The sequence below is a fragment of the Convolutriloba macropyga genome, chromosome 4 (genome assembly GCF_964194025.1).
Source record: "Convolutriloba macropyga chromosome 4, txConMacr16.3, whole genome shotgun sequence".
In the NCBI taxonomy this organism is placed as follows: Eukaryota; Metazoa; Xenacoelomorpha; order Acoela; family Convolutidae; genus Convolutriloba; species Convolutriloba macropyga.
In genome coordinates, this window is record NC_134471.1 from 26,031,237 (window position 1) to 26,056,790 (window position 25,554).

A 25,554-nucleotide genomic window follows, 5' to 3' on the forward strand; every position below is an offset into this window, starting at 1 on the left:
AAGAGATATGCATTGGAGATCAAAATTCTACTTGAGTCGCGGACCTCACAATGGGGGTGCTATTTGCCAAAATGCAAATGGATGTACCTCACAATGGGGGTGCCGAAGTGACCTCTGATCATACTATTGTGCACTCGAACCAAATGTTAGACCCTGTAATTTTGGTCTGGGAGCACACCGAGAACGTTGAACTTGGGTCTGATCAGAGGTCACTTCAGGATGGGACCTCAACCTGGGCTGTTCAATTAATCTATTTTTTTCCTTTTTACTAAATAAATAGACTTAAGAATCAGGAAAAGGAATCGAATTCTACAAAACAGAGCAAAATTGCTGGTCTTGAAGTTGCTTTTTGTAAACAAAGTTCCAGAATGTAATACTTTTTATCCTCTTCTCGGATATATTCCCACATGAATCGCTTCCCGGTCACCATTTCTGACAAGTTGCTCTTCTTTATCTGACAATCAGCTCCAAATAATGACCTCACAAATATTTTCCGCTTCTTCAACTGAGCGGCTAAGTCGCCAATTTGATCACGAGTCGGAGACTTGTTGCGAGAAAATATAAGCAGGTTTTTGTTAAGGTCAAGTTGCTCTTTTTTTAAGTTGGGAGCCATCTCAGCTTGCAAACTTAAGCACAAGTAAAAGATGAGAAAATCTTCATCCAGATAAATTACTGTCATGTAAAGCCTTTGATAATCCGGATAAACAGTCTTCCTTTCATTGAGGTGACCAGAATATGCGAACACACCATAAAGAGAGCCAGCTGTTTTTGATGGCTGCCACAATGCGACTGATATGTTGACGATATTGCCCAGATCAAGGTCTGGTTCTAAGCATGGGCTGCTGAGTCTTAGGCCAAATCCACCTAAAATTGGAAAAATTTCCATTGCCCTAGTTGGGATATCGACTTATGAAATAAAAAGCCCTTTGGCACACTGGGGTATGAAGACTTTGGGTTCTACTTAATGGCCAGAGTCGTCTATGGGCACTAAAAATAGGACGTGATATAACGTAGAACATTATATACGTAGAACATCATATTGTTCATATTTACAGTTTTGGTTCTAGCCCAATTAGATTAAAAACTATACTGCATTAGATCGATAATTTGTCAGCTTGTAACTTTAAGTACTCGGTTATACTGATTTAAAATTACATTATTGATTTCAGATTTTTTGAAGACAGATTTTTTGAAAAAAAAAATGGGTTTGAAGACAGAGGCTATTTCTATTTCACTGAAGCTTCCTATTTCACTGAAGATGTGGTTCTATGTTTTCATACTGATCACAATGCAGCTAGACTCGAGAGTTTTTATTGCACTCGTAGCAGTTTCATACAAAAATGGTCTCTTTGTTTATAGAAATAAATAGTTCATTCCAAATTACAAATTACGTTAAAAAGTTAATTAAGAGCACTGGCTGTCATATCTCTTTAGTATGCAATAGCTTTTTGTTCCAACCCACTTTAGTGGGGGGAGGAAAAATACCCTCAAGTGGGTTTTTGGCAAAGTCAATAATGGCCGATCCATATAATCATTGTAGAGAGTTGTGAATGGTATCATTAGAAAGTCCGTCGAGATTAGAATATGAAATGTAAATATTTTTCATAATTTCGCTTTTTAGAGGGTGTTACCGAGAGTTAAAATGTTGTGAACAGCAGGTCATAATCCGTTGCTTTTATTCACATCTTCCGTATTATTGACCAAATTTTCGTCAATGTTGCTGAAATAGTCAAATATGTTAAAACTATATTGTTAATTTTTATTTGTAAAGATAGAGGAGGGTTGCTGAATTCTTCGATTTAAAATTTTGGCTAGAATTTATGCTAAATTTTCAAAGTTCAAATCTTTTTATTTGTGCAAAAATGGGCCCAATTATGCTCATTAAGCCCACTTTTGAAATTTGGAACACACCTTGAAACCGTAGTAATACTCTTCGTAGAATCAAAAAGAGAGCTATTATTACTCCCGCTGGCCTTGAGAGTCTTCTGGAATATTAATTTAGCCAGTTTTCCCAAATTTAAATTCGATAGTTACCCAAACTGACTTATTTTTGATATACTAAAAAAACTTTGTTTAAATATTGATCAATTTCGCAACGATTTGAACAACTGAGTGTTTTTTCTTGGTTCGATACAACGAGTTTTTAATTTTTTAAAGCATAATTGACCAATTTATAGGCTCACATTCTTTCCTTGTCGACTCATCAAGTACTGACAGGTCCAATTGAAGGGAAACAAAGGGGAAAATTGCACAAACAGCGTATCTGAAAATGTTAATGGTCTTTGTTTTATTTGTAGTTGGTTAAATTTTTTGATTCAAACATAATTTTCCATTATGGTTAAATGTTTTGAATGAATTTCCAGATTTTTGTACTGCTCAATTTCTGGGTTTGTTTTTGTTGTCTTTTCTACGTAGTCTTAAATCGTTCGTAGACAAAGTCCGTTTCTATTCAAATGAAAAGCATGGATGATTTACAGTTCTTGCAGATAACATCTTACAAACATAGTGCCTTGAACGCTGTGGTGTCGTAGAATTGTTTCGGAGGCTTGGCTTCTGCCTGTATTTGTTGTTTTTTTCTAAGTCTCGTGACTCTCTGATTAAGAACAGTCGCAAAAGGGTTCCTGAGGTGTTGCAACATAATACATCTGTTTTTTGTTGAAGTTTTTTGTCTGTTATGGTTTTTGAGAAAATTTGTTTTCGAAAACATCTTGAACTTGAGCTCCGCCATTTTTTAAATCACTTTTAGGTCGGATTTGTAGCTTAGTCTCTGCAAAAACAGGTCACCATCCGCTTCCTGTGTGTTACATTCTGTTACTATCAGATTAATGTTATCAAGAGATTTCATAAAAAGTTTTTTGTATATTTGTACATAAAAGTCTTTGTTTTTTTAAATTGTCTGTTATGGTTTTTGAGAAAATTTGTTTTCGAAAACATCTTGAACTTGAGCTCCGCCATTTTTTAAATCACTTTTAGGTCGGATTTGTAGCTTAGTCTCTGCAAAAACAGGTCACCATCCGCTTCCTGTGTGTTACATTCTGTTACTATCAGATTAATGTTATCAAGAGATTTCATAAAAAGTTTTTTGTATATTTGTACATAAAAGTCTTTGTTTTTTTAAATTGTCTGTTATGGTTTTTGAGAAAATTTGTTTTCGAAAACATCTTGAACTTGAGCTCCGCCATTTTTTAAATCACTTTTAGGTCGGATTTGTAGCTTAGTCTCTGCAAAAACAGGTCACCATCCGCTTCCTGTGTGTTACATTCTGTTACTATCAGATTAATGTTATCAAGAGATTTCATAAAAAGTTTTTTGTATATTTGTACATAAAAGTCTTTGTTTTTTTAAATTGTATCATTAATGGTAGTTCCCATTGGCTTTGAAAAATAGAGCAATCAACAATTTTAAAGTTTTAGGGATAAAATTATGGTTTTAACGGGTGCACTGTCATTTCGCGCAAAATTCAACTGAACTTCTAACCTCTGCCGGTAATTGTCCCCATTTTTCTAGCCGAATGACATGCACAGAAAAATGAAAGGTCTCAATTGCGTCCTATAAATGAACATATTGCAGATTTTGGTTACTATCTAACGATTTTAATTACATCACAATTAATTGCTTTTAAACATAGCAACGTATTTCTGAGGTTCGTGCCTTTTTTATCGACCTGTTATCCAGTAGTGTTGAGGACAGTTCCTATAATTTTTCTTTTGAAATATACGTTAATTTTTAATTTTATATTTTTATCTTATGCGGCCTTGAATTGTATTATGGTTTTCTTTAATGTAGAAATTAAGTTTTGGTTGTAATTAATGTTTGTTTTTTGATTTTTATTTTTTTCTTTTCTATGAGTCCTATTCACAAATTTCATCGGTCTTCTATTGTGGCATTATTTCATTCTATCACTGGTTTTTACACTGAACACTGGGGTATGAAAACCTTTGGTTCCACTTAATGGCCAGGGTCGACTATGGTCACTCAAAATAGGACGTGATATATCGTGGAACATTTTATACGTAACACATAATATTGTTCATTTTTACAGCTTCGATTCCCTAGCCAATTTAGATTAAAAACCATACTGCATAAGATTGATAACTTGTCATCCTGTAACTTTAACGACTCGTTGGTACTAATTAATAATTTTGATTTTGATTTCAGATGTTTTTAAGACAGATTTTTTGAAAATAGTTTTGAAGACACGCTATTTCTATTTCAAAGCAAGTTTCCGCAAGATGTGGTTCTGTGCTTTCATATTTCATACTGAACACGTTGAAGCTAGACTCGACAGCTTTTACTCGTAGGAGTTTATAAAATGCTTTCTCCGTTTATAGATTGAAATAGTTCGAAATTTGGAATCCAATTAGGAATTACATTAAAAAACTTTATAGGAGCACTGCTGTCATATCTCTTTAGTAAGAAATAATTTTTGTTGCAAGTCACTTTGGTGGGGGGAAACAGATACTCATATGGGTGTTTTTTTCAGTCAGTTTTGGCCGATACATACAGTCATTGTAGAGAGTTGTAAGTGGTATCATTAGAAAGTCCGTCGAGATTAGCATAAGGAAGTTAAATTTTTTTATATAATTTCGTTTTTTAGAGGATGTTACTGAGGTTTAAAATTTTGTAAACAGTAGACCAAAATCCGTTGTTTTTAATCAAATCTTTAGTATATTTCCCCAAATTTTCGTCAATTTTGCTAAAATATGTCAAAAACGTTAACGGTAGTTTTTTAAACTTTATCTTTAAAGACAAAATAAGGTTGCTGATTTCTTCGATCTAAGTTTTCGGCTAGAACTTATGCTTAAATGTTCAGAATTAAGACCTTTTCTTCAAATATGGGCCCAATTATGCTCATGAAGCCCACTTCTGATTTTTGGAACACACCTTGAAACCGCAGTCATATGCTTTGTAGGCTCAAAAACGAGCTAGTATTAGTTTCGCTGGCTTTAAGAGTGTTCTGGAACTATTATTTTGCCAATTTTTGCAAATTTAAACTCGATAATTATCCAAGTTGACTTATTTTTGATATAATGAAATAAATTTCGTTAAAAATTGATCTATTTTGCAACGATTTGAACAACTGAGTGTTTTTGTTTCAGACGCACAGCCAAAACAGGGGTTGATCTTGACCTCATCAGGGACCCATGCGGTAAAAAACTTACATTTTGATGGGGCTTAGCCTTTTTCCGAAATATTTACGCGTTTAAAGTTTCTAACGTAAATTACCGACCAAAATTTAAAACCAGGGCTGATCGACAGATAATGTTTCCAAAAAATAAGGCCCAACAAACTCATAGTTTGGTTTCAGAGTTGAGTTTACGGTTTTTATGGTTCTGACATTTTGCTTTCATAGATACCAATAAATTTTTATGTTTTGCATTCATTTGTTACTTTGTAGTCCAATGACGCATTCTCCCCAATCAAAATTCCGATTGGTTTTATTCAGAGGTTTAAGTGAAACTAGACAATGATCTCAGTCGCAACCAAATGTCTGCTATGACTTATAACATATTTGTTTCAAGAAAAAGTCAGTGAATAGTTGAAATTTAATTTAATCTAAATTCTCTAAACTTCTGATGTAGTCTGAGTAAAAACAAGCGGAAACCCAATTTCAGCTTTGAATTAATGTCGGTAGTGGCTTTATATTTATATTTCTCGGTTTGATACGAGTTTAAATTGTTGTTTTTTTAGATTAATTGCACATTTTATAGGTTCACTTTCTTTCCTTTTTGAATCATCACATATTGGCAGGTCTAATTGAAGGAAAGCAAATTCGGAAAACTGCCCAAAAAAGAGTATCCGAAAATTTTAATGGTTATTATTGAATTTGATGTTGTTTACATTTGTTAATTCAAACATTACTTTCCATGTCGCTTACATGCTTTGACTAAATTTCCAGGTTTTTATACTGTTAAATTTGTGGGTTGATTTTTGTTGTTTCTACGTAGTCCTTTTATAGGCATGGTCCAGTTCTATTCGGATGAGAACCAAATGATAAATTACCGTTCTTCCAGATAACATCTTACAAATATAGTGCCTTGAACACTGTGGTGTCGTAAAACTGTTTGAGAAATTTTTGGCTTCTGTCTGTATTTGGTTTTATTTTCCAAGTCTCGTGACTCTCTGTCGCAAGAGGATATCTGAGGTTTGAAACATAATCCATCTGTCTTTTTAGTAAAGTCTTTTGCCTGTTATGACTTTTGAAAAAATAGTTTTCGAAAACATTTGGACTTTGAGCTCCGCCAATTTTTTAAATCATTTTAGATCCAATATTTAGTTTGATCTCTGCAAAAACAGGTCATCACTCGCTTCCTGTGAGTTATATTCTGTTACTACGAGACTATTGTCAACAAGAGATTAAATTATAGTTTGAGATGTTTTTTATATTTGTACATAATAAAGTTTTTTTGTGTTCCTTTTAAATTGTAACATTATTGGTAGTTCCCATTGGCTCTGAAAAATAGAGCACTAAAACATTTTTAAACTTTTTAGAGATAAATTTATGATGGTTTTAACGGCTGCACTGCCATTTTGCGCAAAGTTCATTTAAACATTTAGTTTTTGCCGGTTTTTGTCACCATTTTTGTAGCCGTATGACGTACACAGAATAATGACAGGTCTCAATTGGGTCCTATGGAGCTATAAAAATACATATTACTGATTTCCCACATCGCAATTAATTGCTTTTCAATCTAGAATTGTAATTCTGAAGTTCTCGCCTCTTTTTGTTGACTTGTTTCCCAGTGGTGTTAAGAACAAGCCCTATGTCTTTTCTTTGAAATATACGTTAATTTTTATTTTCAAAGTCTTTTTCGATACAAATTTGAATTATGTTCCAATTTGCTTTAATAAAGAAAACGAATTTTGTTTGTATTTAATGCCTGTTGTTTGATATTTATTATTTTCTTTTCTAGTAGTCCTAATCAGAAGTTTCATCGGTCTTCTATTGTGGCATTATTTCATTTCATCAGTGGTTTATTGAAACTAACAGTTAATTTTGAAAGCTTTCGACCTCTTCACTATTTTGTAACTGATCAAGTCAAGATTGTGGATGAGCGATAAGCGGGGTGGGAACATTATATGCGTACGCACATTACGGAGCCTCTTTTTCTTTTGTTTTACATAAAAATTGAAGCTGAGCTTGCATAGCTTCCGTGGGAGGTTAAAATATACCAGCACAGAAACTGAAATTGCAAGACTCTTTTTGTACTATTTGTTCATTTTTGTACACTTTTTTTGTCGTAACAACTACTTACGTTGATGTAGTAGTTATAGTTACAGTTAAAGTTATATTATTGTGATAAGAGGAAAAGGAGATTAAAACATCAGCATAGCGGAAATATTGTTTACAGCAGCCCTATTAAACATATTTCCTGCTATAACTCAGCAAAACTATCGAAAAATGTAGACTGATTTGAGCAGTAAATGATGTGTTCCTGTGTCTTGCGCTTTAAAAAATCCTGAGCAGTAAATTTATAATGTGCCTTGCATTGAATATTGTTATTGAGCAGTAATTATTTGACACAGTGTTTTGTATACACAAATAATTGAGCTGCAAATGAACTGTAACAAACCGCAGCTTCTGATATTCCAACACGTGAATAGAATGTGCAAAACCCAATAAATAAATATGTTTATTTTATTTTTTCATAAACAGGTTTTAAACGTTTATCTTTGTCTTCGGTTCTTTTCCCTATCAGATTGAACTGGCATATATAAAAAGATTGTAGTGTGCAAACCCAGTCCAATTTGATATTGAAAAGAACTAAAACTCACGATTAAACCAATTTTGTAAAGATACAACGGTAAGAATGCAGCGGATATACAGTTACAAATGGAAACAGAAAAAAAGCATAACGCGACATATTTGGAAACGTTGAAGGAAAATTGGTGATGTAAAGTTTTCCTCGTCACAAAGAATTGGGAGAGCACCAGTTACAATGACACCATTTTTCAGGGCTATAGATTTACAAAAAAATGATGCATCGTTTTCTTTTGAAAAATAACCGGCTATTTCCCAACAAAACAGTTCTAAGAGGTGGATAAAAGTTTCCCTCGCCATAATTCACAACAAGAAGTGCTAAAGCAGAATGTTAGTTGGATGCTATATTGGCAAGGTACATAGTTTTTTCTTTTATTACTTGTGCATTCTTGGACTAACAGCAATAGCCCCTTATAAGTATCACTCTTTACGATGTTTGTGAATCTGATAGCACTTTTGAAAATATTCCAGGCATTTATGAATAGTAACAGATCTTTTTTCATTTGCCAGAAAGCAAAATCTCAATTTCTCTTGACAATTTATCTTTCTAGAAGCATATTAAAAGCATGAACAACTTTCAATATTATTTGCAAGATTCCGGCCCCCGCTTTTAACCCACTCTAATTTTTCAAGATACTCAAATCAGCGGTTGTCTGAAATAATTGATGTATTTAAAAAATTGGCAATTTTGAGGTGCAGTGCGACCATTCTGGTGGTTTAATTTCGATATATTTTACGCTCAAGGATGAAATAAAAACCAAAAACTATGGAATGTATTGATTTTTTACCTTCTTTTTGTTAAAAAACCACAATTGTAACAGTGTCCTCTATTGAGTCAATCCAGCTATCTTAAAATGTATGCAAAGGAGGCTCAGTTATTCTCCATTTTTCATTTCTCCAAAAGGTCTCAGAATCAAATGAATGTATGGAGGAAGCAACATATCTATCTACGCGAGGCATCAAATGGCGAAAATTCAATTAATTGAGAAAAATGGGTAACAAAATAATGAAGGTTTTTGCCTAAATTGTCCAAAAGAAGAATTAAAAATGAAAACAGTTACAATCTGTATATAACAAGCTATATTCTAAAACAATCTGCTCAATCATAATTTTCCAAAACCGTACTACAATATGCATGCAAATGTTATTGAGAACAAAAATTGTATAGACAAGAAAGGAACATTTGCCGAACAAGCCGAAATAACTTTCGGAAAACATTCTAGTTTTGGCAGGGCATTAGGGCATTTGCCGCTTACAATCTGAAACGAACCATAAATATCCGAGAGCATGGATTTCTTCCTGGACTGTAGAGGTAGCAGAGAATTTTGGTAATTGTTTTGAGAAAAAATTTAATAGAACGTTTCACTTCGTTTCACTGGCACGCATCGAATTTCCGATTTTGTCCCATATATACATGAGGTAGTAATGTTTGATAATGCAAGTGAAAGCATTTATTACGATAACTTGACAATTTACCCGGCGGATGCCGTTAGAGCCGAACGGGCGCAGAGCAGAATGTCCTAAAATGAAATTTGAAGCCAAATATTTCCAAGCTATGATTCGTTGAAATTAAATTTATTATTCTGGTGAATTTTTGGTGAAAAAATATCTACAAAATAGCGCAACGCGTAATCGAAGGTCGATCCGTAGTCGCACCATCCGCCTTCCCTTGCTAAGAAACGTCATCTGAAAAAAAATCTCACCTGTTTTGGAAAAAATAACTCCCAATTTCCAAATGCCACAAGGCGCCGCCAAATCAACATTATCCTTCTTGTTGTCACATCTCGCAGGGTGGTATCTATGCCACGTCCCCTCAACTTGGGCAAACGATATCTGAACTGGTGATACGGCTACACAATTGTACGGATTCGTATATCTGCCCGAAGCATAACAGACAACAACAACAATAAGCGTCAGCAGTTGGACGAAACAGGGCCGACAAAAACTTGTCATCTTTAAAAGCTCCAAACTATTTCAGTGCAGTTAAAGGTAGAATACTGATACTGAATCTTGATACTGATACTGGTAAAATTCTGATTCTTTTTATTAATTTTTTATTAAAATGTTATGTTTTAAGGGTGCGTATTGCACGCGAGCTACCCGCACTTATGGCTATGGCCTTCTGATTTTAAATTCTTCACTAAAAAATTATTTATTAAATAATTTCAAAAGAAAAAAGTTGAGTGTCGAGTTTGCTGATGCACTTTTAGTCCTTGTGCTTTTGGGTTTGGAATTTGATAACAACTCTTTTAATTAGGAGTTGGTTGGTAATTATGATCAAAACGTTGTTCGTTTTGAACAACCAAGAGATATTGACATATCGCGCGAAAGAAAATTGTGAACTTTATAATGTTTGACGTCAAGGTAATCATGCAAGACCTGCGAGACAAATATAAAGTCGTTTAATCATGATCTATTCTTATTGTATTAATATTCAACCAATTAAAAATGTGTGGAGAAATTTGAATCCAGCAACTGTTTAGAAGATTTGACCCTACCCCCTCCCCATAGTGATCATTACGTGACCCCCAAATAGAATAAATGTTTTTTTTTCAAGACATACATTTGTTTTGCTTAATCAAATTAAATTAAATGAATGGCCTGCATGGTTTCAACATTCTTTGTTCAGTTATTAAGAGATAAACAGTTGTTAATGAGTCATCTGGGATTGGGGGTTCTGTTCTGCGTATGTTACAGGTGATCATGTAAAATTAGCTTAAACAATGAGGAGGGGTGGGGGCTAAAACTTTAATCTGGAGCAGAGAAGGTTTAGTTTTCCATATTTAGTCTGATTCTCTGAAGAGCTGACTGTCTGAGTCCAGACATACTCATTTACAAAAATTTCGAATTGTTGATGCAGATTGGTGTGCTTTTCGATGAAAACTTGAAAACTTACCGTTAGATATCACAATAACCCCTGATTGAGACATCTATCTAAACTCATCGGCATTTTATGCAATGAGCGCCAGATGCCTTCAGAAACCCTTCTAAAGTGAAACATTTTGCCATAGTTATGGGTTCCTAGCTTATGGATGTGCATTAAACATTTATTCATTTTATTGACCGCAGAAGCAACAAGAAGGCTCGGTATGTGCGTTTGCACTCAAAGTCCCGACCCCACTTATCCACAATCTTGGCTTAGTTGACTGCACGAGAAGTAGAGACAGGAAACATTCAACAAAAAACAGAGTCATAGATTCTCAAGGATGCTTGATGGGATCTCAAATTGGACAGGTGGTTAATTTATATCATTTCACTAGCAAACACAATAATTGATCAGGGTGCTACTGTTAGTGTTAGTTGCAACAAAAAACTAAATAAAGCTGAAAAGACTTTTCTAGCGAAAAAAAGCAGAATTTTATGAAGCAAATGCCTAATTTTACCAAACAACTAAATTCAATCTGAACTCTCAATCTATACAACTCAACCCATGAAATAGTTTTGCTTAAAGGTGATAAAACACTCTTTCGAACAATGTTAATTGATCATAATCCCGATAAGACAGCTGTTCGCAACATCATCATGGCAAAAAGGCACATCTAAATGGCCCGGCAAATCTATTTTGTCTGGGCCGATTTTCGGCTCAGATTGATCAGCGCTACGTTTTGGAAAAATATTAAGCCTAAAAAGAGCGCAATCGATTCAGTATATCAGTAGGCTCAACGAAAATTATGCTAAACGAACTTTTTCCGAGCTTTCTATGCCAAATAGAACGTATTTTGTGTGCACTTAATTTTTTTGTAAGGCTTACACGGTTAAGAAATTATGACGTAATACTTTCTCGCTGGATAGATTTAAATAGCGCATTGCTCATTTAGTTTACTCAGTAACATCCTCCGCCCGGAAGAAAATGTTGGGAGGATCGGTACAAGCTCAACGAGTGGGCGGACTAGCAATCTGGACGACGTGCGTAACACGGCTGAGCGGGCGACGCTGTCGGAGCCGTAACGGAGTTCTTCAATCCGAGCAGTTGGATAGTAACCCCTAGGGTTGATTTCTTCAACGATCAAAACTAATTCACCAAACTTGAGGTGATGCTCGGCAGGCTTCTGCCACTTAGTTCTACGGTTCAGCGCAGGTACATACTCCTTAAGCCAACGTGCCCAAATTGCATTGGCGTAGGACTGTGCGCGGGCGTACCGCTTACGGTGATCGAACTCGTCGACGCCAACGATAGACGGAATTCCGGTTGCTTGGTTACCGAGTAGAAAATGGTTAGGTGTTATTGCGCCTAGGTCGGACGGGTCGGCGCTTACGGGCGTTAAGGGATGTGAGTTTAGTGCGTATTCGACCAGACAAAAAGTAGTGTTCAACACCTCATCTGTGAGGCGACGCTTAACGGGGATAGTGTACAGTACTCTTTTAAAACTACGAACTAACCTCTCCCAGATGCCACCTTGGTGTGGGTGGCGCACTGGGTGGATTGAACCTCCACTTAATGCCCTTTTGTGCAAGTTCGGTGGCAATGTTAAGCGTATTCCATTTTTCCATACATTCACGGAGCTCTTTCTCCGCTCCAATGAAGTTCGTACCCTTATCCGACCAAATCATAGCTGGAGAACCCCAACGAGAGACGAACCGCTCCACTCCCATTACACACGAACTAGTGTCCATGGACGGGACGACTTCTACATGGACAGCACGAGTAGTGAGACAAGTGAAGAGAAATCCCCAGCTCTTCTCGGTAGTCCGACGAACTGACGTAGAATGGGCCAAAGTAATCAACCCCGGTGTTGATAAAGGGAGGAGACTGGTATCCGAGTCTCTCTTTTGGGAGGTCTGCCATGATAGGTTGAATGGTTGCTGCAGGGAACTTTCTACACAAGAGGCAGTTTGATTTGATTAAACGCAGTGTTGAACGTAGTTTTAGGATGGCATAACGTTCCTGGACCTTTGACCTTAAGTAATCGATGCCCTGATGATGGTTCTTCAAATGAGTATGTCGCAGAAAGAGTTTAACAAAAGTATGACGCGCCTCCAGCACGATATGATGCTTAGTGTCAAAGTCAATTTCCACTAGCCGTCGGAGTTGACCAGAAGAACGGATGAGAAAATAATGCCGAATAAACGGAGTAAACTGAGCAATGCGGCTGCTCTTCTTAACGGATTTATTGTCAAGATGATCCTTTCTTTCAGTATTAGAGCACCAGGTACTGTGTCGTCAAGCTCAACAAGGTCTGCTATGCTGCCGTCTACGGTGCGGTAACTTTCATGAGATGGTAAAAGACGGAGCACAAATGCGGTGACACGTAGTAGTTTTTGATAAGAACTGAACTTATCAAATGGGATTAGATTAGTGCTTTGTTCCTTTGGGGTCTTGGTTACGGATGCGGCTAGAGAAGAGATGGAGGAGTCATCATCTTGTTCCTTGGTTACAACGCCGAGCTTGATGTTATCAACGACGTCAGTATTTGGTAAAAAAGGGAATTGCTTAGTTTTCAAGAAGTCAGGACCCCTCACCCAGCTACTTGATTGCAAAACTTCAGCGGACATTCCACGCGTGCCAGCATCTGCCGGATTATCACAAGTGGCGACGTGGTTCCATTGGTCAACGCTGGGGTTCTCCAGGACTTCACTAACACGATTTGCAATGAAGATGAGGTGTTTGTTTGTTGAGTTTATCCACTGCAAGACGATGGTAATATCTGTCCACATAAAAACTTTATCCACAGTAACCGTTAATGCTCGACAGATTTTCTTTTTTAAACGGGCAGCGAGGAGTGCGGCTTGTAATTCCAGCTTAGGAACTGTCCTTACCTTCATAGGTACAACACGGGCCTTTCCCAGGACAAACGCCAGCTCTGTTATAATCTCCCCGGAGGTGCAAGTTACTTGAGCCCTAAGAAATCCTACTGCACTGAATCCGTCTTGCGAGCTATCACCAAACATGTGGACTTCAAGATGTTGGAATGGTCCTCAAAAGTAACTTCTCGATATAGTGATCTCAGCTAACCGCGGCAGTTCAAGACACCAGGCAAGGAACCTGTCAACTGTGTCTTTAGGTAACTCGTCATCCCAACCTTGTCCATTGACACGCCAAATGTCTTTCAAGATTAACCGAGCGCCAACAGTGAACAGTGCGACAAGACCAATGGGGTCGTAGACTTTGACACAAGACTTAGGACCAAGCGCTGTGTTAAACTTCTCGTGATGGTGCTGTTAGTGCCCCTGCTCACAACCAGAGTATCGTTGTTGTGATCCCATTTAAGCCCAAGCGCGTGCACTGATTCCTCCTTGGATGAAACGATGACCTTCGGTTCAGTTGATTGAGCAGACCCATCAATTTGGTCAGCCAGATCTGGTACATTGTTCACAAACTTAGTAAGCTTGAACCCACGTAGATGGAGAAGATGTACCAATTCCTTCGACCTAATGAGGGCCCTCTCGGGGATTCCACTGAGTCTAAGTAGTCGTCCATGTAGAAGTTCTAAAGGACGGCTTTTGCGGTTTCTGTATACTCCCTAGCATTATCACTTGCCATGCGTTGAAGTGCGTAGTTGGCGCAGGTGGGTGAATTTTTTGCCCCAAAGATGTGGCGTGTATAATGGTGCACCACATCATTTGATGTGGCGTCCTCCCGCCAAAAAAAGCGCAATGATGGCTGATCACATGGTAACACTCCAACCTGGAGGAACATTCCCTCGATGTTGGCGAATACGGCAAATGGATGTTGTCTGGACCGTAGGAGTACATAGATTAGGTTTTGCAGTAAGTCAGGTCCAGTGAGTAATGACTTATTAAAAGATGCGCCATGGAATTTAACTGCTCCGTTTAGTACCCTACGGACCTTGCCCGGCTTGCTCGGGTTAACAACCGGATGGTGTGGTAGGTACCACTTTCGTTCCGAGCGACTTTCCACTTGATGAGCAACTTTGACCCTTACTACGTAGCCTTTGTCTAAGTCCTCTGTTATGGTATTCGAGTACTTTTCCCTTAAAGACTGGTCTTTAGCAAGCCGCTTTTCCAAAGATTTTAATTGAACAAGCGCTGAGAAATAATTGTTGGGCAGTTCGACAGTTCGATGTTATCTTCATCCCATAGCATTCCGACATTGTACCTTTTTCCATTATGCACGGTGGTGTTTTCAAGAATTTCATGCGCACGTGCATCCGAGGAGGATTGTGGGTCTACTTGCTTAAGTGCGCCGTACGACTCCATGTCGTACCGAGATTTTACCTGACTAGCGAGTTCAAAATCCTGCTCCATATTAGCTTTGAAACAAGTCGAGACTAAACCTGGAGACGACGATAGAGGGCCGCTTAGAACCCAACCTATGGGCAAGCGAACAGCGAAGGGCGAGGACTTCTCGTCTGCAGCGAAGTACTCTAACGGGCGGATGGCATGATACACGTACTGTTCGAGTATCATCTCGATGTTTCCATAGCAATATGTAACTGGGTCTAGAACTGCTAGGTGCGGGTATGTTTCCTGAAGTGCTTTAGTGTTAATGACATCGGCGCCTACATTCAAATCTTCCTTTACGTAAGGGCTGACTTTAAATGGTTCAAATTCTTGGTTGTCGCGTGGTGTTACAATTAGTTCAACTAACTTAGTGTCTACCACCTCCTGGGTATTGATACCCTTGACTGTTAGTTTCAGTGCTGTACCGTGCAAACCAAGTCTATTTGCAAGATCATCGGACACCCAAGAGTTACTGCAAGCGGTATTGCACAAAACTAAAACCGTGGTATCTTTACCAGAAGAGCTCTTCAACTGTAATTCAGTCACCTGAAGGAGGCCTTTCATATTACTCACAAATGACAAAGTAGTGGTCTTACTCGATGATTGGACACTAGATAGTTTACTTTGATTTGCGCGAGCGTTAGAATTACTATTGTTGTTTGAAGGGGATTTTGATGGATAGACCCTCTCATCTCCATGAAGAAGTGTATTATGAGAGCTGTTACATCCGTCCTTTCTGCAATGGTTAGGATTTGGCCATTGCCTGAACATATGTTTTTCTCTCATACTTGAGAAACACAGTTTTGCTTCCACCACTACCTTTGCTCGCTGAGTGGGAGACTTTTCTTTACATACCCTACACTCCCAGATGCGGTGGTTACCTTTACACACATTGCAGCGAGGGGTTGGAGGCGTTGCCGTTAATGAGGCTGGTCTTTGAGTGCCCTTAGTTTGTGTGTTAGCGGCGAACCTTTTTGAGGCTGATTTGGTCTTTACAACTGAGTTGATGTTATCCTCAGTTCTTGCCTTCGATGAAGTTTGTTTCATTAAATCATGAGCCTCGGCCTTCTTCAATCAACCCATCGTTGAAGTCAAGGAGTGTTGGCTTAACCCAATGTTTCTTCACTGTGAAGAGTGACCAAGACTCTTTCAGATAGGGCGGCAATTTTTGCACAGCCGTGTTAAGAAGTGAGGCGCTCTTGAAGTCTGAGTCATATGAAAGCGATTTAAAGACCCCAACAATACTTGAATCTGTTGCAGAATAGTTTATGATGTTGTCACTATTGTGCATTCCTAATGGAGGAAAAGAGTGGAGGCTGAGTTTGTCTAAGTGTGCACTGACTACTGCCTAGGGTTGGTCAAATTTACGTTCGAGTGTCTTAAGTGCGACCTTATACATTAAACCACAGTATGCGAACTCAGCGATGGCGGTTTTAGCTTTCCAGTTACAAGAGTTTTTAAGTATGTTAACTTGACATCATCAGTCAAGGACTGTGCGTCAATGGCGCTTTTAAATTGTCCGAACCATTCGTGCCACTGCAGTGGATTGCCATTGTACTGTGACAACTTTCACTCGGGCAGTGGATCGTTCTTCTTACAAGTAATTGCCTCTACCAACTGCTTTATCAAATCCGAGTCCAAAGAAGGAGCCGAGGGTGTGGGATGCGGCGGGCCATTCCAACACAATGGGTTCGGAACGGTAGCTCCATACGTTGGCGGAATGATCGGAGTGACAAATGTGGGGGCGATACCTGTGGAAGAAATGAAGGGATTGGCTTGCATGAAGTCTGATGTTACGTAATTTTTAGCGCATGCTGCTGCTTGTACATGAGAAGAGCGGAGCGATCTAGTAGCATGAGGGTTAATCAACGGGGCCGGTTGTACGGTATATAAGTTTGCAGATGTTCCTACAACTGGTACTGCATTAGATGGGACTGCTGCCGGAAAACGCCAGACATTTGGATCCGAAGGAGCAGGAGCTGCGTGGGTTGTAGGGACAAAATTTTGGGGCTGAAAACTCTTTTGTGAGGGTGGTGGATGATTTAATTGAGGTACAAAAACGTTTGCGGTGGAAATGAATGGTGCAGGCGGAGAATGGGGTAACAGATTAACATTATCCGCCACGGGGTTAGTGGCGCGTAGTGGGAGTGCTTGTGGCAGCGAGGGAGGAAAGCGGAATGCTGGTGGGATTAAAGGGAAATGCAGTGGTACGGGGTCTAAACGTGGGAATGGGGGGGCTGGTACATTTATGTGTGCTTTTGTCGAATTAGGTGCTAGCGGAGGATTAGCGAGTGCATTTAAAGTGGGTGAATGCAGACGGCTGTCTAAATTCAACTGTCCCGGCATGCTTGATCTGCGAGGGAATTGATGATCTAACTGTAAACCATCGAAGTGCATGGTTGCTTGTGACAGTAGTCGGGCTGTGTTTGGGGCGTTTAGTTGAGTTGGCATACCAAAGTTTATTGGTGGTGATGGAGGCGTATAATGTGGCTGTCGCTGCTCTTGCATGATGTTGTTTGCAACATGTGCATCATTGGTTACGTTGGTTCTACTACTTGGTTCTTGCGGCTCATGGACAGAGAGGTTGATGTTGGCCTCAACTTGACCATGTGTATTGAGATTGGAGTGTGAGTTTGGAAGTTGAGCTGAAGAAGGTCGTTGGAAAATGCTTGGCTTGATTGGGCGATGGAACCAGAAAAGTGCAAACTCGGTTCCTTTGCAACATCAGCCATGTTCCCGGCCGGTGACGAATTAACCCAATCTTGAACAAGTTTCTTGCTCTTGACTGAATTTCTTTCCGTTAATAGCCCCCTCATTTTGCCTGTACCAGACTCATCTGCTGATGATTTTGTCATCAACTTAATTTGTTCAAGGGCTGCAGCAGCTACTTCCTTGCAATGATCCTCAAGCTGCTCAAATTCCAATTCCCGCAATTTTGTTTGTTTTTCAATTTCAAGACGCTGTCTAGCAATGCGAAGCTTTGCCTCATGTTGTTTCTCAAGTTCCTCCCTTTTGAGTCTTGATATTTCTAAGTCTTGTTGACGCTGACTTGATCTTTTTGAGGAAGTCATATGTGAACCTGAGAGGTATACAGCTCTGCTGTCTCTTTGTCATTGACCAAATTGATATACCCTCGAGCAGCAGCAATGAACTCATCAGTTTTCTTTGTTACAGTCTCTAACCATTTTTCAAGGTTCTTACAGGCAGCATCTGGATCTTCAGTCTTTTGTGCCAGATCAAATAGCTCTTCATTCTTATCAACTACTCTAGCAAAAAGCATCCTTGCACTTCACAATCAGACGTTCGATCTTAACTTTCCTGTCTTGCTTATCCACAGCATTGTTAATTTCATCATAGATATTTTTAAGATCCGCCTCTAATTTTGCCCTCGCACTATAAAGTTTGTTGAATTTGTCCTGCAATGTTGTCATGATCTTATCAACACAGGAACCACACGTTTAATTTAGTACTATTATAAAGTACACACACATGCAACAACACAAATGGGCTATACCGAACCCTAGTGTGACGGTTTGCCTAGCAAACCGCCATAAAGCAAAGACGTTCGTCGAGAACAAAAGTACCCGGCGAAAGAAAGAAAGAACGGTGAGCGCAGAAAGCGCGACAATGGACAGAACGGGAGACGGGACGGACGGGAAGAGACGCCGAACGAGTAACGCACGATGCAAAGGGAGAGCGGCGGGCGAACGGCGCGCGACAAAGCGGGAAAATGGCACGGGAGGGCGGAAACGTCGGGCGGACGGCGCGCGAAGAAACGGAAAAACGATACGGAGGAGAAAGAAACGTCGGGCGGGTAGCGCGCGACGGGACGGAAAATCGGGATAGCATGGGAGGGAGACGGTTAACCACAAGCGAGGAAGCGGGAAGATCAATGCTAGCAGACCACAGCAACAAACTCAGCCAAAAAACCAGCCGTAACTCCAGAATAAACTTAAGTCATACCCTAGAAAGAAGGAGAGAAGCTACTGCCAGGTAAACTAGCACATAACATTATGGGACTTTATCTACGGCATCAAAACATCAAAGCATTAGAAAAATTTACGGCGACGAAGTAGTATGACCAAAAGTCGAAAAGGTCAGGAAATTTACTAGCCGTAACCCAGAACAAACTTAAGTCACACCCTAGCAAACCACCATACCCAGACAACAAAAGTGCATACTACCAACATTAATAAAGCTACAACAAATTGCTAGCAAACAAGTGTGGTGAAAGTCACGAAACAAATCAGCCGTATCTCCAAAATGAACTTAAGTTACACCCTAGCAAAGAACGAGACTAAACAACAAACCAGCATACTTGCAGAAAGAAATTTTACTACAGCAAAATTCAACATAATACATCATACAACAGATAATCGGTGGATAGAAAGAAGCAAGGTGACACGGAAACAAAAAGGACGCAAACGGAAAATGAAACCAGATAACCTGCGCAAAGCGGATGGTAGTGAAAAACTCAAAGAATGCGGAGAGCGAGACTAAACAACAAACCAGCATACTTGCAGAAAGAAATTTTACTACAGCAAAATTCAACATAATACATCATACAACAGATAAACGGTGGATAGAAAGAAACAAGGTGACACGGAAACAAAAATGACGGAAACGGAAAATGAAACCAGTTAACCTGCGGAAAGCGGACGGTAGTGAAACACTCAAAGAATGGGGAGAGCGAAACGTTTTGTAAAGCGCTATCGGAGAGAACCAACCAAAAACTAACCCTTAACTCGTGAGTTAACTAAGTCACACCGCCAGTCAGCGGGTAGAATCCCACAACAACGCAAGACTAAGTGACATTCAGGTTATCAAAGGCTTGAGTGAGTTCCGCCTCCTCAAACGCATGACGGGCGCGAAGCGTTTTACGACGGCGCCTAGAAAATGTCTTTGGTCGGGAGCGTCTTATCAAGGACCGGAGGTTGTTCTTATGGGCTAACACTATAGTGAGTGTTTTCAGCTCAAGCGCAGGCCTCTGTTGTAACGCTCTATACTCTTTAAGTAAACTAGGGTCTTTCTGTTTACGTTTAGACACAATGTCTTTAACTAAATGGATGGTAACTAGAGTACTACGCTTGAGCTGATCGTAGATATCAGGAGTTCCCTCTCTGGGGCAATACACTATAGCTTCTATGCGCTCCTGATACTTTTCAACTACTGCAATAAGCTGTGAAGGTGTTAAAGGCTCATTGCTGTTACTGCGATGACGGGACAATGAATTGTTCACCACGTCATGCCATATAACTAGCCTCTTTTTATCACAGAAGGAATGACTCAATTGGAACTGAGCAGTTTTTCGTACTTTTAACGCGTTAGAAATGAAACTTAGACCCGGTAATGCGTAAATTCCTTTTTTATAATGGTCTTGTAACGCTTGAGGCAAAGTTCTTATGGCGTGATGCAGTGAACTGGCAGCTAATATAAAAACCATATAATGTTTTTTACAAGATAACTGATGTGAGATTTGCTCAGACTCCCACAATTTTCACAATTTTCCAAGAATAAGCGCTTATTTGAGAGAAGAAAAGCAGTTATCTGATTCTTTTCTTTCAAAATTTGAAAATATTGACCAAACTCTAAATTCTACCCTTTTTTATACAAATGTTCGATAGGCAAATGACGCTTCAAATGAAGTATTGCAAAAATTTCTCAAGTTTGGTCAATTTTTTCAATTTTTTTTTCGCTTCGCTTAAAGGTGTAATAGACTTACCCAAGTACCAACTTTCACCCCGATTTGGTCAATTCTAAATTTTGAACAAAAATTTTCAAAATTGATGTTTTTCAACAAAAAAATGTGTATGGGGTGGGTCATCGGTGACCGGTGAACTCGAAAAAATTTGTTATATGGGATAGGAAATGGGTTCTGGGGGCTAGATTCGCCGGTTAAGTAATATTAATTTACTGCAACAATCAGAAGAAGCTTCCCATGAAAAAGAAGTTTTTGGATGCGTCTTACAGTTTGTTTTTGCCGGTCAATACTCCCTCTTGTCAGCACAATGGGTAGTTCATCACACAACATTTAAAGCTGCACGCTTGATCCGTCTGTGCACTCTAAGTCCACGAACACCGCTATAGGAACATGTTTTCCAGCTCTCATTTTGTTGTAAAAATGTCACTCGGCATTTGTTCATCAATCTGTGTGAGCAGCGGTTCCATTCAACAGCTGCATGTCGATAGTCAATGGTGGAAACTGAATTGCACCGTTATTTGTGGCAGTTTTTGTGTCTGAATTGTCACCGGCCGCCACAGAACAGCTTTTGTTTGAGATCTCACAGCCTCCCGTCCTAGCTATTATCACGGTCACACAACGATTAAAAACGTATAAAGATAGATTAAGCAAGCGTAACAAATTGTGATCAGATAATCTGCTGTAATTTATCTGGTCTTTAAAGATGGATTGAAATTAGTACGTGTATAAATGGACGGCACCAAAGTAAAGGTGATAAAACACTCTTTCGAACAATGTTAATTGATCATAATCCCGATAGGACAACTGTTCGTAACATCATCATGGCAAAAATGCACATCTAAATGGCCCGGCAAATCTAGCTATACTTGCTAGCAGGTATTTTGTCTGGGCCGATTTTCGGCTCAAATTGGTCACCGCTACGTTTTCGAAACATAAAAATATTAAGCCCAAAAAGAGCGGAATCGGTTCAGTATATTAGTAGGCTCACCGCAAACTATGTTAAACGAAATTTGTCTGAGCTTTGTAGCCAAATATAAGGTATTTTGTGTGCATTTAATCTTTTTGTAAGGCTTACATGGTTAAGAAATTATGACGTAATACTTTCTCGGATAGATTTAAATAGCACATTGCTCATTGAATTTACTCAGTAACACTGCTAATGACTTGAACGGTAACAATTTTGCTGTTATAGAGGCCTTTGGTTGTCAACAAAGCAAATACAACTACATACGCATGATTATACAAAAAAGCGAAAAAATCTGAAAAAAGAACTCCTTTTTTTCCTAGAACCAGTGTACTACCTACTTCAATCATCAAATGGGAAGATGCAAATGATCAGCGACAAATAAGGTCAAAAATTAAACACCTCAGAAGATTATTGAAGATAAATGGTCTCTCAGTAAATTACACCAGGTTTGTGCTACAAACACGAATTAAGTGCTACAACAAAAAACTGATGTTTCAATTGGACACCAAGAAATCACTTTTTTTAAAAGTAACAATCAAAGTAACATTTTTTTAAAAATCAAACAGTATCGAGGTAGAAAACCTTCAGATGGAAAAAATATCAACAAAATGTTTGAATTTCATTTGGCAGTAAAGCAGGTTGGACGTGTCATCAACGACGTTAAATCATAACCGACTAACGTCGGGCGAATAGCTCTCAAACGACCGGCGAGCGGTTGGCTTCGTCAGGGGGGGGGGGGGGGTGCACCGGGGGCTGATGGGGGGCAACACTGGGTTGGGGGGGGCAACCGCGCGGTGGGAGGTGGAGGCAATAGTGGGAGTGGGGAGTCAAAAGTGGGGGGGGGGGGGGAGGTGTCACAACTTCTGAAAACCGCCCTTCACACCATAAGTATAAGAATAAGTCTCCAAAACAGTTTGAGCAGAAACAGAGCTGAAAGCCTCTAAGACCAATTAATGCCCATTGGGCGCTACCTGTTTATCCCGTTTTTGAGGACGAAAAGTCAAAAGCGTCCGACGAAAAATCGGTCAAGCGAAAAATCGCATTAAAAAAGACCGACAAAACTAATATAATTGCTACAAACTTCGTTTGAGAGCAATTAATTACCTTTAACACAACAAACGACACACAGCGGAAATAGTGGAAACAGTGGAAACAGAAGTTGATCAATTTTTAGAAGCGAACATGTCTAAATTCATGTAAACCTTTGACTATCAAGTAATATTAAGTGCGTGTCTGTGTTTGTTTACTTATCCCTCTTCAGAAAATATGACTTATCAGTAAATGAACTAAAATAAAGCACTAGAGAAAACAATAGAACCTAATTTCTTCAAAATTAACCTAAGTTTGTCAAGAAAAGAAGAGCAAAACAAAATAAGCGGCAAACAGTTTTAGAAAATTAATATAATTGTGCACAAATACCTGAAATCAGCCGAGTATACGTTAAATTTGAGCAAAATTCTGTTCAAGTGCCTGATGTCAACAAAATTTTTAAACCTAATTTCTCTAAATTTCTGTGTTCTAAAACTAAATTTGAGAAAATAAAAAACTTACAAACAACAAACTTTAAAAGTCTTTGGTTTTAATTGAATTAGATGTACAAAGTAATAATCACAGGGTAGATTTGAAATACCAAACCTTTCTTTGCTCGAATGTGGCTGCTCATAAACACAGTGCTAGATTATAAAACAACTCGGAAATTGTTTTTCAGGAAAGATTGAGTGAATTGCTATTTTCTTTTCGGAGTACTGGCTCACAACGCGAGCCGTTCTCCTAATCCCAATGAATGTGACCTTTTTATTTGGATTGTAATAAAACATATATTCTAGACTTTTGGTTGCTTTTATTTGGTTGCGACTTCTTGTCAGATGTTTTTAGGAAAGAGTAACTCTCAGGGTCTTGGCGGGAAAGTAATAATCGACAAAGTTTATGCTTTTCTTGAGTTCACAATGTCATTGGGAACATGCTCCAAGAAGGAGGGCAGGGTTGAAGATCATCTTGTTTGTCGTTTGATCCGATGTCATTGAACCTATATAAATGGAAATGAAGATACTGTAAGGATAATAACATCAAAGGGGGTGGATGTAGCTCACGTTGCCTAAGGCCAGTGCGAAAAATTTTGAATTAAAAAAAACTACGGAGAAAAAACCCGTGCGAGGCGGGCGACCGGACGCACGAACGAGCCGTAAGCCGTTTTTACTTTGGCAACTCATACTTCACCGTCTCGTCCAGGGGATATTTCCACAACTCTTCCAAGGGGCCAAATTCCTCGGCGTCAAGTCTTTGAGTACCCACAAAACATCTCCAACTTTCAGAGGAGTCTGGCTGTTGTCTGTCCATTTACGTCTCTTGAATAATGTCGGCAGGTACTCTTTAATCAAACGCCGCCACACGTGGTTCATCAACTGCTGAACGTGCTTCCAGTTCTTGAAACTAGCTGGCTGTTGATCTCCAAAGGTTCCGGGTGGCAGAGAACTGTACGGGCGTTGAATGAGGAAGTGGTTAGGAGTGAGTGGTTCGTCGTTTTCAGGCTGATCGGCAACGTTTGTCAAGGTTCTGGAATTCAGGATTGCTTCAACTTCAACCATTATTGTCTCAAAGATGTCGAAGGAGAGACGCTTAGATCCTAGAATGATCAAGAGTGTCCTCTTGGCGCTCTGAATCAATCGCTCCCACACACCACCGAAATGAGGGCCGTATGGTTGGTTAAATTTCCATGTGGTCTTGACAACAGCTAGGGCTTTATAAATCTTGTCTCTGTCTAAAGCCTTAACTGATTTCCTCAGGTCTTCGGAGGCACCGACAAATGTTTTTCCATTATCGCTGTACAACAAAACAGGTTGGCATCTTCGGCAGGTGAACCATCGATATGCATTGAGGAAGGTGTCTGTACTTAAATCTGGAGATGCTGCTTCCAAAGGGACTGCTCGCGTAACGAGGCGTGTACAAATAAGTATATAATGTTTCTCGATTCTATTTTGATTGTCTTCAAAATAAAACGGGCCAAAAAGTCCAGTCCTGTGTTGGCAAACAGAAATTTGGTTTCTTTTGTGAGGAAGCGGAATGCAGAAAGTGGGACCTTTAGTGGTTTTATTTTCTGAGTGTCAAAACGGCGACACAGAAAACATCGGTATTTTATTGATCGGAGTGCTTTTCACAGTCCGATGACGTAGTAACGTTGTTGTACGAATGCTTTGACCGGTTCCGATGCTGATGAGCAAAAATTGGTTTTATATTCTGAGTGTCAAAACGGCGACACAGAAAACAACGGTATTTTATTGATAGGAGTGCTTTTCACAGTCCGATGACGTAGTAACGTTGTTGTACGAATGCTTTGGCCGGTTCCGTTATTTGATGAGCAAAAATTCTGTGAGCATGTTCAAGGCATAGTCTCGCGAGATTTTCCTTTGCGTCCAAAATTATTGGACATTTTTCGATCTCATTTTCTGTTGGAGCAAATAGGAGACGGCCACTAGATCGTAGTAGTCCGTTTTCGTCAATTACTGGATTCAAGTTTCTCCATTTGCCCTTGGCGTCTAACTTTTGTGTTCTTTTTAATGCGTTGATTATTGAAGAGAAAACATTGCTTTGAGACAACTTTAGCGGAAAATACAAGGCCACGCGTTCCATGGTCGGCTGGATTAGAATTAGTTGGGACATGATTCCACTCATTAGTTTTAGTTGCTTTTTAGTTTTTTCCAGTCGATTCGATACGAAACGATTTTGTTCCTTTGTTGAGTTGATCCAATGAAAGACAACACGACTATCGGTCCACAAGTAAACTTTTTCAAATCTTAATGTCATTTCGGTTTGTATCAATGTGCGGAGGCGTGTACGTAAAACGGCTGCTTCGAGTTCTAATTTTGGCACACTAATTTCTTTAATTGGCGCAGCTTTGCGTTTTCCAAGCAGAAAAGATGTTTGAAAGATTTCGTCCTGTTTTTG

General features: G+C 39.1%; 2 protein-coding genes across 2 annotated transcripts in view; both read right to left on the reverse strand.

Moving 5' to 3' along the window:
- LOC142337555 (uncharacterized) overlaps positions 1–25,554 on the reverse strand; it is a 288,613-nt gene that overhangs the window by 227,590 nt on the left and 35,469 nt on the right. The gene's annotated exons all lie outside the window — the stretch shown is intronic.
- On the reverse strand, positions 273–10,073 carry LOC142338345 (uncharacterized). Its single transcript, XM_075388056.1, has 2 exons — positions 9,466–10,073; positions 273–864 (listed from the first exon to the last, which is right to left on the reverse strand). The coding sequence occupies exons 1-2, from the start codon at positions 9,713–9,715 to the stop codon at positions 290–292; spliced, it is 825 nt and encodes a 274-aa protein (XP_075244171.1). The 5' UTR covers positions 9,716–10,073; the 3' UTR covers positions 273–289.

Excerpts from the sequence above, each read along its gene's own strand:
- LOC142338345 (XM_075388056.1), bottom strand. The coding sequence starts at position 9,715 with ATGACAAGTTTTTGTCGGCCCTGTTTCGTCCAACTGCTGACGCTTATT. Across the intron at positions 865-9,465 it reads AGTTATTTTTTCCAAAACAG|GTGGATTTGGCCTAAGACTC; the intron begins GTGAGATTTTTT and ends TTCCAATTTTAG.